Here is a 14,034-nt window from a genome sequence, read left to right on the forward strand (position 1 = left end):
AAACGCCCACCATAGTTCTTTGCCTTCTCACTGCCGTCCATCTCCTCCTCCTGCTCTCTGACCCCAACTCCCATCATTAAGCTTCACTGTGGCAGCAAAGGACCAATGTAACATAGCATGCAAATTCAAAAACACATACATCCCTGAGCAACAGATGCTCCTTTTTAAATGATGGAAAGGCTCGAGAAAACCTCCAGATTGCCAAAATCACCATTCCTAGAAACTAGGACGTGTTTATTTTGTGCTTATCACCACCAAATGTGCATGTTGCCCTTATTGACACTCACTCTTTACATTTGCTGCTTGTTATGATAGACTTGTGTTACAGAGGTGCCATTACAGCGACTGAAAATACATAGTGAAATACTGAGACCAGGAAGAGAGAAAGATAAATGTCAAATTCAGTACTCTAAAAAAAAGCCTCAAAATAGATCCACTCACAGACAACACTATCCCGAGAGGCTCTCCTGGCTCGTCTGAGTCACGACTTCTCTGTCATGCTTTACAGTGTTGCAACAACAAAAAACGTCTACGCTAAAATTTCCCCTGCCCGCTTTTGGCATTAGAAATCCAATAAAAGCAGACATATGTTGCAGTATTCAGGGGTCCTTGGTTTATGAGTTGTGTTCCTATGGCGGCGATGTAACCTAAATTTTTTATTAAATTGACATGCACTGTAGTCTATCACTAAACCTACGCTAATTCAGTAGAAGGGTCTTAATTAGAGTAAATACGCTATTGGTATTAAAAACCTTTCTATGTCATGAATAAAAAACAAGCAAATGAAAAACAGTAAGTGCAGAGCTAACGGAGTGTGTCGTCTAGGGCCACGTGATAACGTATTCTTAGTTCATTGCACACCATCGCAGGGCTGTTAAGGACCCCCTGTATTTTCTAATTTTGCGCCCTTTTTGTTGTGTAATGCGAAATCCAGATTTATGTGTTTGTGTAAGTATTGAAGGGTATTTTCTTGAGTTTCAGACTCTCTATTTCACCACTTATTTTGATTTCATTAAATTGTGGATATGCATCCATGTTGTAGCCAGTGAGTGTTTGTGCCCAGTGTCTAATAGTGATAATACATAATAAATGTCATTTGCCCAAATTTTGGGTGCTCTTTTTTTTTTTTTTTTTTTTTTTTACAAAGCAGAAAGCTATGGTTAGTGGTTATCTTCTAAAATGAAAAAACAATAAAATAATTGGAAAGAAGGAATACATTTAATGATTCAAGTGGTTGTAAATATGAATACTGATTAGTTAGGGTAACATGTCAAATCTTTCTGTGATTACCAAACAAAACTGTACACCAAAACAAGTTTGCTGTTAGGTAAATATTTTATTGCATATCACTTTTGTTAGTCATTTTAAAGACCTTTTATAGGGTCTTGCATGCATGAAAATTTATTTTGTATAAAAAAAAAAAAAATGTTTTCGGTGTGAGTATCTGCAATTTTTATTTCAGGAATATTGTGATAGAAGGGATAGCAGTGATAATTTTGGTCACCAATGCTATCCCGTTTCATGACTACCTTTATTCACCCATCCATCCATTTCCTGAACCACATATACTCATTAGGATCATGGGCGTGTTGGAGCCTATCCCAGCTGACTCTGGGCGAGAGGCAGGCTACACCCTGAAACGGTCGCCTACCAATCGAAGGGCACATACAAACAAACAACCATTCCCACCTACGGAAAATTTAGAGTCTCCAATTAACCTACCGTGCATATTTTTGGGATGTGGGAGGAAACGAGAGTACCCAGAGAAAACTGCAGGCACAGGGAGAACATGCAAACTCCCCACCGGGTTTGAACCCGGTCCCTCAGAACTGTGAGGCAGATGTGCTAACCAGTCGGATACCGTGCCGCTCCTTTATTCACCCAAACGATTTAATTCATTCAGTCTGCGTAAATGATCATGTAAATGAGTTCTACTACTTTGTGTGTCTGGTGACCTTTCTGTAAACACACATGTAGAGTAGATTGTCCTGGAAAGTACACACCCTTAGTAACATACATTCAAGCGCGGACACACAAACACTTTGCTCTTTCGCGGTGAGTGATGCATTACACTTAACTAAATCTCCATTGGGACTTCATGCTTTTAGCCATCCCATTGACCTAGCAAGTGATTATGGGTTCCCTCTTCTACTTACTTCCTGCCAGACCGTCGTTTTAATCTCAGGGCCGAGCTATGTCCATCCTCGTCCTTCTATTTTACAGCACCTCAGGTCTTAGATGAATAGCCTTGAAACCCTCACATCCATATTTTAGCCTTAATTAGCATGCTCGGCAATTTAAAGGAAACAACTGATGCTGGAGTTTGACGGGTGTCTTAGTTTCAAATGTTCAAATGTGAACCTTATTACTAAGTGCTTTTCATTTAGTTTCATATAATCCCTCTCTCTATTTACGTGTACTAGACTTGGACAATAAAAACTAAAAAGTCCTTCTGTAAGGAGAAGGTCACAGGGTCAAGCTGATGCTTTAGATGAGGTATAATAAGAGCAACATTCTTCATCTGTAAGGATTAACTACTACACCATAACATTAACACATAAAACATTTGGAGTTGCCTTTGTGGTTTAAATGTATCGTGCAAATAAACGACGGCTAAGCTTACTAAATGAACACACACTGTTTGCGTGGAAATCAGAGCAGGTCCCCACCACATCCACCCACACAGACACACTGTGCTCACAGGAATTGCCGTTTGAAGTGAGAGTATTTAATTGTGGTGTCCTCATTTACGACGAAAATTGCATTAGATTACAGTGTCTCACACCGAAGCTTTTTACAGCCTGGTTTGCGTTCACTCATTTAATGAAGCTGGTAATCAAAGTTTAGGAAATTTTAATCCAGTTTTATCCTTAGTAATTCACCCCTAGGGTGCTGCAGTAGCATTGAAAGATGTAGTGAAATGAAACAAACAAGAAGCATGTTAAGCAGCACACTCTCTCTTTCATATCAGAGGATGTCACAATAATTGCACTTTCAAGTGTAATTGGTTAAAAAGTAATCTGTATATTCCCTCTACCCAGATATCTGAATGTGTTAAACATGCAGTGGTGACTGTGGGTTCAGGATATGTCAGGCTGCTGTAATTGTGATGAATTTGCAGTTCTCATCTTTGTCTTTTTTCCACACTAACTAGGGAGACACACTCAATCACTGGCAACTTAGATATACAGTACCGACAGAATTGAATAACATCCAATACAAGACAAAGCAAATTTATTCAAATAGCGCATTTTATACATAATGTAAGTTAATGTGCTTTCATGATTAAAATAATTTAAAAACAAAGACCAAAAAGACAGTAAATTAAAAGACAGCTTACTAAGATTGCTAAAAATGTACAGTCCAAGAAAGATCATACAAAAAAAAAAAAAAAAAAAAGGAAAATGTTTTAAAATGCTCAATCATCGGCATGAGAAAAAAAGAATAGTTTTTTGCCTGGATTTAAAAACATTGACACTTAGGGCTGACTTCACTTTTGTTGGCAACTTATTCCATTTGTGTGCAGCATAACAGCTACTGTAAATGCTGCTTCACCATTTTTGCTTTGGACTCTGTGCTCCAATATTTGACCTGAGTCTGTCGATCTCAGAGCCCAACAGGGTTTATAACCCATTAGCATTTCTTTAATGTATTCAGGATCGATGCCATGTCGTGATTTATAGACCAGTAGCAGAACTATGCAGTACATTCGATAACTGAGTGGGAGCCAGTGTAGAGACTTTTAGAGGAATGTGTTCTGATGTCTTTGTTCTGCTCAGAACCCGAGTTGCAGCATTCTGAATTAGTTGCAGCTGTGTAATGCTCTTTTGGGGGAGTCCAGTCAAAAGACCATTACAATAGTCGTGTCTACCTGGAATAAGAGCATGCATTAGCTTCTCCTGGTGTGCTTGAAACATGCAACCGCTCTGGATATAGAAGTGATAAAAAAGATAGCGATGTTGTGTTTTGACTGGCATTGATGGGGAAATGTAGTACTTTGACAATGTATTTATGAATGTGGTGTTTTTCAGAACTCCCCTGCTTCAGTGTTTCAAATATATAGGCCTTCTCCATTTACTCTATAAGCTAACCTATATATATTACAGCACATAGCAATAAGATTGTCTAACCTGTTTTTGCCTCTTTCTTTCCAGTGGGAAGAAGTGAGTGGCTATGATGATGCCATGAATCCCATTCGGACTTACCAAGTATGTAATGTAAGAGAGCTCAACCAGAATAACTGGCTACGCAGTGACTTTATCCCAAGAAAAGATGTGCTGCGTGTATACGTAGAGATGAAATTCACAGTGCGTGATTGCAACAGCATCCCAAACATCCCAGGTTCCTGCAAAGAGACCTTCAACCTCTTCTACTATGAGTCTGACTCCGACTCAGCCACAGCAACCAGTCCATTCTGGATGGAAAACCCATATGTGAAAGTGGACACCATTGCCCCAGATACAAGCTTTTCCAAACTCGATTCCGGAGTGGTTAACACTAAAGTCAGAAGTTTTGGGCCTTTGTCTAAAGCCGGGTTCTACTTGGCCTTCCAGGACCTTGGGGCTTGCATGTCACTCATCTCAGTGAGGGTTTTTTATAAGAAGTGCTCCACCACCATTGCAAACTTTGCAGTATTTCCAGAAACAGCAACTGGAGCTGAGGCAACTTCTTTGGTGATTGCACCTGGAACGTGTGTCCCCAATGCCTTGGAGGTGTCTGTGCCACTAAAGCTCTACTGCAATGGCGATGGGGAATGGATGGTTCCCGTGGGTGCCTGCACCTGCTCAGCTGGTTTTGAACCAGCCATGAAGGACACGCAATGCCAAGGTGAGTATATGATAGAAATGTAACATCTAACATTAATAGATGAGGCCAAACCTTATCAACGTGAACCTACTGACAATTTATTAATTAATCATTCATTTATGAAACATTAAAATCTTCCCATTTGAGCGAATAGTTGGGGTTTAAGTGACATAAATCATTGCTAAACAGGACTATGCGGGTCATTTGTATATAATTTGATAAATAACAGTAAATTAAAAAAAATAATAATAACTATTCTAATTTAATTTTTTAAATGCTGCCTTGGTTTTATATGGTAACTGTCTTCCATGCTGAAACAGCCATGCCTTAAGTCCTATTTTCAAAACATTATTGAGGATTTAAAAGTTTATATTAAAGGCAATTATTATTGACAGAGCAAATGGTGGTGACCCATTTAAATACACTCCTTTTTATAACAGTAAAGAGCGCGTAACGGTAAAGACATAAACAGCTTCATAAAAACTGTGTGCGTTAAACAATTTACGTGCTGCCCTTCAAAATCTGTTACTTATGCTACTTATGTTCTACTACTTAGATTAAAACCTATTACTCACTTGTCTTCATACAATCGTAATAACGGTAAAGACATGCAATAATTCTGATACTTTCACAAATTCTTACATATTCATTCGTATCCCAGAAATAACACCATTTATTTTGCTGTCGGCGTGAATTGTGTGAATGCAAAATGGCGGCCTGATCCTGGCTGAACTGTTCAATGTTAAACCCTTAATTCATAGTATTCAGCTTTTTATGTTTTTTTTTTTACTTCATACCATATATCAAATATTAGGTAAATCCTACGCTTACGTTACAACATATATATATATATATATATATATATATGTGTGTGTGTGTGTGTGTGTGTGTGTGGAATTTTAGCATTTTGCAACATCAATCCAATATCTAGACGGTAGAACAATCCACACTGTCAGCAGGAGTTTACCCTTCTGACCTTGGTTTAGCCAGGCACCTGGTTGCTAAATAAATGGAAATGCAGGAAAGGCTGTCTGTTTATGAAAGCAGGGAGGTCCCTGATGATGGTTTCAAGGCTGATTGAGAACACAGTGAGTTCACAGAGGTTGAGAGCAAGGTGAATTTAGCCAAGCAAGGTCTCTGCTGAAATGGAGTGTAGGTGACAGCAGGAGAGGGAAGGTTAAATGGAAAGTGTGTGTTAAGGGGTATGAGGGCGTAAAATTAGGCTCGGGTTGTGTAGGACAAATAGAGACAGTAGGATGAGATAAGGGGGAGCTGGCAAAGTTATTGATGAGCAGAGGTGATGGAGACTTGCCTATGTATGCACAGTTTGTGCATTTTCAGCACAGTTACCTTGCTTTTAGGGTTCAGAAGGCTAATTTTTGTAGAGAGACAATTGGACAAGCGCTTTTCTTGGTCCGCATTGAACAATCAGCAGCCAGAACATTAGGGACACTTGCACAATCTAATGAAATCCAATACAAGAGCTGTATCATAAATTTTGCTTTTACAAACATAATACAACATCAGTTTTTATTGACACGGTCAGAGAGGTATTCATTTAACAATATGGTCTTAACTGTAATTGCAGTTTGCAGTGGCGTGCAACTGACATATGTTCCTCTTAAACTTGTATGGCTCAGTGAGCATGTGAAGGTATGATTGAAACCAGACAAAAATTTAATGACTGTCTAAAAATGTGTGAAATGTCTGAAAGTTCGTTTAATTAAAAAAAGTTAACCAAATCAAACTGGGCTTTCGATCCAAAGAGACATTACATTTCTAAACCTTCCACTTTTGAATGAGCTCTTGCATTGGATCTCATCTACCTAAAGTAGTGACCAGTTAGCAGAAGTGAGAGGAACGCATTACTTGTACTTAAGTACAAGAAGTACAAGAAGTACTTAAGTCCAATGAAGTACTTGTACTTAAGTAGAACAAAGCACTTGTACTTTTTCAGGTATCTGTATTTTGAGTATTTATTTTTCTGGTGACTTTTTACTTTTATTCCTTACTGTTTAAACACAAGTATCTGCAGTTTCTACTCCTTCGATTTATAAAGAGAGCTTGTTACTTTTAAAACCTATTAAAGTTAGCGACGACGTGACGTAAAAAGCACAACAAAAAAACGAAGTGACCGAGTCAAGCGCATAGACATCATAGACACGACACTCCCCTTTCATTCGCGTGCCTATGGCGACGCTAAGCTAGTCGGGGGAACGTGTCGACACATTCCATGTAGCTAAACTAGTGGGGGCGAAGTGTCGGCGCATTCCACGGTTGCGGACATTGTACAATCACAACAGGGAAACTCTGAACTGGGAATAATTTTTCATAGGTAAGACTATTTTATGGGTCTTTTTTCAAAAGTGCCTGCAATGAATGAACCACGTTAGCTTTATAGAAAGCTAGCTTGTTGAATTCTGCCTCGGTGGTAATGAAGTATGTCACATTTGAGCATTAACATATAATTTCCAATACATTTATTTGCCCACTGCCAAAACAAAACCGTAAAAAGCCCAAACTGAAATTATCCATAATTTGCTCATTTTCAACTGTGGTTTCAGTCAATCCAGTACTTTGGACATCTCTGCCAGTTAGTGGTATTACATCATATTGTCAATAGTCAGAAACCAATTTATTCCTGGCAGCAGATTGATAAGGCCCTGATAACTGGACCCGATACCAAGATTCATTGGTCCAGTCTTAATTTGTGTTCTTAGTTTCTATTTTACTCAATAATACTCGTTCCTGTTATGATTATTATTATTTTTTTTTTACCCCTGTGTTCTTTTCAAAAGCACAATATCTCCTTAAGCCCCTCAATTTTTCTCTTGCTCACTCTCCCCCCACACCTCATTTCATTCTAATCTGAAGGCCATTTCTCTCATTATTACACCATCCGATTTACAGTAAGGACGTGTGCATTGCTATTAATCGATGAGCCTCTCCTTTCCTTTCCACTCATTTGCGCTGCTATTTCTTTTTCTCTTTCCACCACACTTTCCAATTTCACTGTTCATTTTAATCAGCTTCTTAAGCTCTATGTTCTGCATGAGAGGATAAGACACAGGAGAGAGAGGAAGGGGGGAACGCTTGCGGGATTAACATTTTCACTGCCTCCACATCTTCTCCCTCTCTTTTTTTCTACCCCTTGTCTCTTTCTTTTTCTTTCTCTTGTTGGTTCCTTAGGGGGAAATGGATGAAAGGCAGAGGATGACCTCTTTACTTGCGAGAAGTGATTGATCAGCACTTTAAAACACGGGGAAAAAGCTTAATTTAATGGGGACGCTTTCTCAACCTCTTTCATTTGGCTAACACGGTGAAAATCCTATATTTTTAACTCCCTTGAGTTGAGAAATTGCTTATGGTTTTCTTTGTATTGGTGTGAACTAAAATGAACCTGCATCTGCTCACCCAACTGGTGGCCATGCAAGAAGCTGCCTGCTATATATCAAGGTCATTTTTACGTTTATCCAGCGTGACTTCCTTTTAGCCAGTGGGGTGGATAACTCTGATTAATGGTTGAAGAACAAACACACTCAGTGTTAATGCACACAACTCAGCAAACTGGCGGTCATGTGCTAATATTGAGTTTTGGAGAACAGGAACGCGGCAGCAGGAGCAATAAGTGGTCTGCTGCTGTGACCTCCAACCTTTTAACAGGAAGCCTAAACCAAAGTAAATGGAACTCAGAAACTAGTGAGAGACAATTTTATGCAGCTGGATCTTTAACAGTCGTGAGCAACATTGAGTAAGTTCTTTACATACTTCATTACATACATATTACATATAATTCTAAAAAGTCATTCATATATTAATTAGACATTTCCTCAATGATACAGAGCTTCTAAATCCCACTTCCAGATTATCTGCATTTCTGCACTTAGTCTTTTGTTTTAAAGGTAGTTTAAACAACTACACAAATGACATTTATTAAATGCAGCAAAAATCAATCACCAAAGCCACACCTCTGCAATTGTTAGTACTGTTGTTCAAAGCTTAGCTCTTTTCTTCAAAAACTCAAGTGGCATGGTGGTGAAAGAGATTCAGTAATGGTGTGAGGTCAGGCTGAGGGCAGGCTGTGTTAAAATACATCTTCATATATCTATATAAAAAAATGCATACATCAAATTAGTGCTCCTATTTTGGCTCAGATTGCTATGTACTGTTTTAATGGCTTAATTCGAAACACCAGTCTCATTCACATTTCCTTATATTATGCGAGTTGTTCAGCAAAGAGTCGTGTGAATGCACACCAAAGGAGGTTAACCAACAAGCTTAACCAATCAGATAAAATGTGAGTCATGCGATCTCAGACAGTCTTTCAAATGTAGGCCACATATTTGCAAAATCATAGTTATAGAATTAAATTGTGTCGCAAATCCTTTCAAAATCTCATTTTTATTCAAGGAAGATAGTGATCCATATTTCCTATTTAGAAAATGTGACGTGTTTGCCCAAGAATGATTGTACATAATCCTGTAATATTCAAATTCCTTTCGGAATCAGTAAATTAGGATTAGTCACACTTTTGGTTTGCGTCTTTCTTCCTTTCCATATTAGCTTGCAGCCCTGGCACTTTCAAGTACAAGCAAGGGGAAGGCATCTGCTTGCCTTGTCCCACAAACAGCCGTGCCAGCGCTGGAGCGGCAAGTGTTTGCTCCTGTCGAAACGGTTACTACCGCTCAGACATAGACACACCCGACTCCCCATGCACAAGTAAGTAAAGATTGCTTTTATTTTTCTATGTATCCAGCTGTCCTTTCTCCATGTCCCATAAACAGGCCTGTCACAGTTGACTTTGGGGTGAGAAATGGCTGGACAGATCAATGGATTTTAAAGTCAAAGCCATAAATCCCAAACTTCACTCATGCATTTTGGGCCATCAGTAAGTGTTGTCACAATTCGAAACAGGAGTTTGTTCCCACCAGGGCACACAGAAGGCAAACACTTCTGCTTGTTTTCCCAATGTTATCTGAAACGTTATCATCCTGGCCCAGCTGCCTTCAAACATAGGTCTACCTCTCCTCAACGTTTTTTACAGACTAACCATAGCGCTTTTATTAAACGCAAACATGCGCCCATTGGAGCTGATACATTCACCGGAGACCTGGGAAGAATCTACATTTCCTGTCTGTTGCGGGGGTGAGGTGGTTACCCCTTGTCTTGAGGGGCTGAGTGTCCCCTAGCGCATTGAGAGATAAGGTTCCGGTAATTGGATAAGAATTGCCAAGTGTCTGCCAATAGATTCTCACTCTTGCCATCCCTCCCAAATCACATACACACACATGCACATGCGCACACACACACACATACAGGGAGTGGAAACAATTCCATTTTTTTCCCCACTGAACTGGTGGAACAGACTCATTAAGAAGAAGAAAAATCTGTTCTAATTAATGCGTAACTACAATACCACAGCAAAAGGGAACATTTGAAGTTGTTGATTGCAAATATGATTGAAAACATATTACCGTATTTTCACGACCATAAGGCGCACCGTATTAAAAGGCGCAGGCATGGTAAAACATACGCTAGCTTTAAACATACGGTAGCATGCATGCACGCTAAAACATACGCTAGCATGCATGCTAGTGTATGTTTTTAAAAAGGCAGCGGGAGCAAAACTGAGTTCGGTTGTACTTTATTGAAGTATTTAAGAATGTACTCACATTATTTTTTGATCAATCCTCATCCACAAATCCATCAAAGTCCTCATCTTCTGTATCCGAAATAAACAGCTGGGCAAGTTCACCATCAAACATGCCGGGTTCCCTCTCGTACTCGTCGGAGTCAGTCTCGTTGCCGGGGGGCTCTTCAGCAATTATGCTTCTCCCGGCTGATCTTTGATCATTCATCCATTGCTCGAGTTGGTCTTCCAACTCGGGCCACCTCGCCTTGTTTCCACGGAAACTCAGCTTCGTCTTGTTAACTTGGCGAAGCTCGTATTCCTGCTTCCTCCACTTGCGAACCATGGATTCGTTGATCTTGATTTCTCTCGCGGCTGTTCGATTCCCATGTTCCTCCGCGTAACTGATAGCTTGCAGTTTAAACTGTGCTTCGTAACCGTGTCTCTTCGTAGGTGCCATTTTCGGGGGTCCTTAGCCAAACCGATGTTGTTTTGCACAATGCACATGCCGACGCTATATACCTACTGGGGGCGTGCCTTTAGCATCCTCTTTCACGTGAACCTTTTCCCCTTTAACGTCCGCACGCTGTCCTAAGTCACGTCCGCCTTTCCTCTATATAAGCAGCGTGTCGGCAGGAAATGCTCTCAGTCAGTCAAGCGGAGCGCTTATCAAAGTCACACAATTACAGATTTTGGAACTCGGTGCACACATCTCCATTTTGGAGAAAATTTAAGACTTTTAAGTGTGCCTTATGGTTGTGAAAATACAGTAAATTAAATTGTAATGATACAATCAGAACTCTTATTGTCTCAGACATGACTGCACTGTCAAAAAGACACATTTTGACACACCAATTATGCACGGAGATTTAATTTATACTCATTCCCAACCTATTTTCCTTATCCCATCACGTCTTTTGCAGCTGTTCCTTCCGCCCCACGCAATGTCATCTCCAGTGTGAATGAAACTTCGCTTGTCCTGGAATGGAGTGAACCACGGGATCTGGGTGGCCGCGATGACACCTTCTACAACGTCATCTGTAAGAAGTGCCTGCCTGAACGGGGAATGTGTTCCCGCTGCGATGACAATGTGGATATCTCGCCGCGCCACCTGGGTCTGACCCAGCGCAGAGTGGCAGTCCGCAACCTACAAGCCCATACACAGTACAGCTTTGAGATCCAGGCCGTCAATGGAGTTTCGAACAAGAGTCCTTACACACCTCAGTTTTCTGCTGTGAACATCACCACTAATCAGGCCGGTAAGTTCAACTTTGCAGTTATGAGGCCACTTCATCTTCCACAGTTTCCTTCAGAATAAATAAAGTATCTACAGCTATGCAGCTATAGTATCTATCAACTATGCGATACGGATTCAATTAAATATAGGTTGAACATGGTTTGCAAATCATTGTATTCCGTTTTTATTTATGTTTAACACCACGTCCCAACTTCATTGGAATTGGGGTTGTATATCGGTATATCACACAGCTCTACTACCTAGCCTAAACATGTGGGCTTTTTTTCAAAATATACTTAGTAAAGGACATTTCTCACACAGCCACAGCTTGCGTTGTTCTATCACCACTTCAAAGAGCAATAGGGAGTGGATTCAACATGTTGAACCCTCAATATTCTAGCAGCCAACTGTTCCTATGCCACTGTTCCACCAGCCTACAGCAACACGAGTAAAATCAATGTCAATGTAATCAGTCATTCGTTTCTTTTGTTTGTTTTTGCATAAATGATTGCAGGATTATACCTTTTTGGGCATGTGATGTACCATATAAAATGCATTTTTAAGGTAGACATATTGAATATATGATTATATCGGTTGTTATTATGGGCCTGCTGCGTAGCCAAGCAGTACCACTAATTATGATTATTATTATTATGATTGTTATGATGTTGGTTGCTTTTTATTAGTTTTTTAAATGGCTTGGGATACTTGATGGTGACAGTCTGTGGAAAAGGCTTTTGTTAAGGTTTTCTCTGGCCTCTTAAGTTCAGCTTTGGATATATTTGGTCGCTTTGTTAAATTTGCTCTTTCTGTAGGCTCAGACAACATAGAGCATTATTTGTGGCCCCATCCCCCTCATCATCTTCTCCCTGTGGTCTTCTCCTTTAACCTAGAGCCTCTTCTCTTCTCAAAAATGCTATTGCAATGCCTTCTCCTTTTGGGTCTTGGACCCGAGGGCTCCTAGTCCCTTATGATAGGCCTTCATTGTTTTATGAGGGGTGCTGCACGACAAGGACAGAACCCAATGTCTTTTCATGGGTAGCCTAGGTCAGGTCAGAGAAGGAGGAGTGGAAAACAGGGGCAAGAGTGCATCATCTGTGATTAGATTATTACCGGTGTAGTCCTGAGACCTTCCCCACATGTGCATTCAACTTTAAGAACCAAAATAAATACAAGGGTGGTGATAAGCCCCGGAGGCCACCTCCATGGTGACTTCTACATCTGCTCCTGCAGGACTGAGCCTAATCCCCCGGCCGGAGTAAGCAGGGGTCTACTCTGGAAGGATTGTCTTTTGAGAAAGAAAGAGGTGTGGACGAGGTCTGGCATAAGGGTGGGCTTGCCGGGGAGATAGACAGAAAGACAGAAAAAAGGCTTTGGGAAGCGAAGGAGGGGAGTGGAGGAACAGAAGGATGCCTAGCGCCAGACACAAGCTGGATATTGAGGAGAAAAATGCAAGGGTTGGGGGATCAGAGAACAAAAAAACTGCGGTTTGATCCCCAGTTTTAACAAGAATTGGGAGCCTGCAGGGCTGGTGTGTTGGTGAGAAAAGGGAGACAGTTTAAGACAAAAGGGTGATACAGTGCTGCAATCGGGTTAAAAACATTAAGATTGACAGACTGCAAAATGTCAAACGAAGGTGCAAGTGTGGAAAAAGTGAGCTCATAGTGAGACTGTTCAAGTTAGGAAACAAAGACCCAAATGTAAGAAAGTGTGAGTCAGAGATACAGATCAGGCCTAAAATGAGAAGAGAGGGAAGAGACACCAAAGCATTTCAATTGGCTTGAAAAGGCAAATAAAGCCTGAAAACTCAGGTGGGTGGTATACCACTGTGTTATATTAATTTTCTGTGTTTCTTTTACAATGTTTCGTTAGTATATCATTATGCTCACATCACAGTCCATGCGGTGTCCATGTTTATGTGTGGTTCATTTTACATTTCGGCAAGTTTCACCAATAATAGTGGTGATTGGTCTTACAAATGTCAACACTTTGCCTCTGTGTGTACACAATGGCCTAGGATTTGAATACTCCAAACAAGAAATCTAAAATAGTGGGTTTTGTCCTTTTCATTTTGCTTCTTGTAGCTCCGTCTGCAGTACCCACAGTTCACCTGATGGCAGCCACTGCGAGCACCATGAGCCTGTCCTGGCTGCCTCCAGAAAAACCCAATGGAATAATTTTGGATTATGAGATTAAGTACCATGAGAAGGTAAGAAGAAATGTAAGTCCTCTAATTCAATCCAATTTCACTGACACTCATGGTCACCGTGTCATCTGTGCATTTTTAAATGAGGAAAACAATGCCACTGCTGATAAACACATGGTTGCAGAGAAGTCACCATTCCCAATCTTTGTTTGCGTA

General features: G+C 40.4%; 1 protein-coding gene across 12 annotated transcripts in view; it reads left to right on the forward strand.

Annotated features, from left to right (window-relative positions):
- LOC133405878 (ephrin type-B receptor 3-like) overlaps positions 1-14,034 on the forward strand; it is a 65,376-nt gene that overhangs the window by 32,073 nt on the left and 19,269 nt on the right. For 8 of the 12 annotated variants that reach the window (XM_061682873.1, XM_061682882.1, XM_061682877.1 and 5 more), the window contains exons 3-6: positions 4,155-4,827; positions 9,370-9,525; positions 11,359-11,694; positions 13,757-13,893. In XM_061682873.1, the coding sequence (XP_061538857.1) occupies positions 4,155-4,827; positions 9,370-9,525; positions 11,359-11,694; positions 13,757-13,893 (1,302 nt within the window). The remainder of the gene's footprint in view (positions 1-4,154; positions 4,828-9,369; positions 9,526-11,358; positions 11,695-13,756; positions 13,894-14,034) is intronic. The other 4 variants (XM_061682874.1, XM_061682878.1, XM_061682880.1 and 1 more) reach the window with 1 other exon arrangement.

The sequence above is a fragment of the Phycodurus eques genome, chromosome 8 (assembly GCF_024500275.1).
Source record: "Phycodurus eques isolate BA_2022a chromosome 8, UOR_Pequ_1.1, whole genome shotgun sequence".
Classification (NCBI taxonomy): Eukaryota; Metazoa; Chordata; class Actinopteri; order Syngnathiformes; family Syngnathidae; genus Phycodurus; species Phycodurus eques.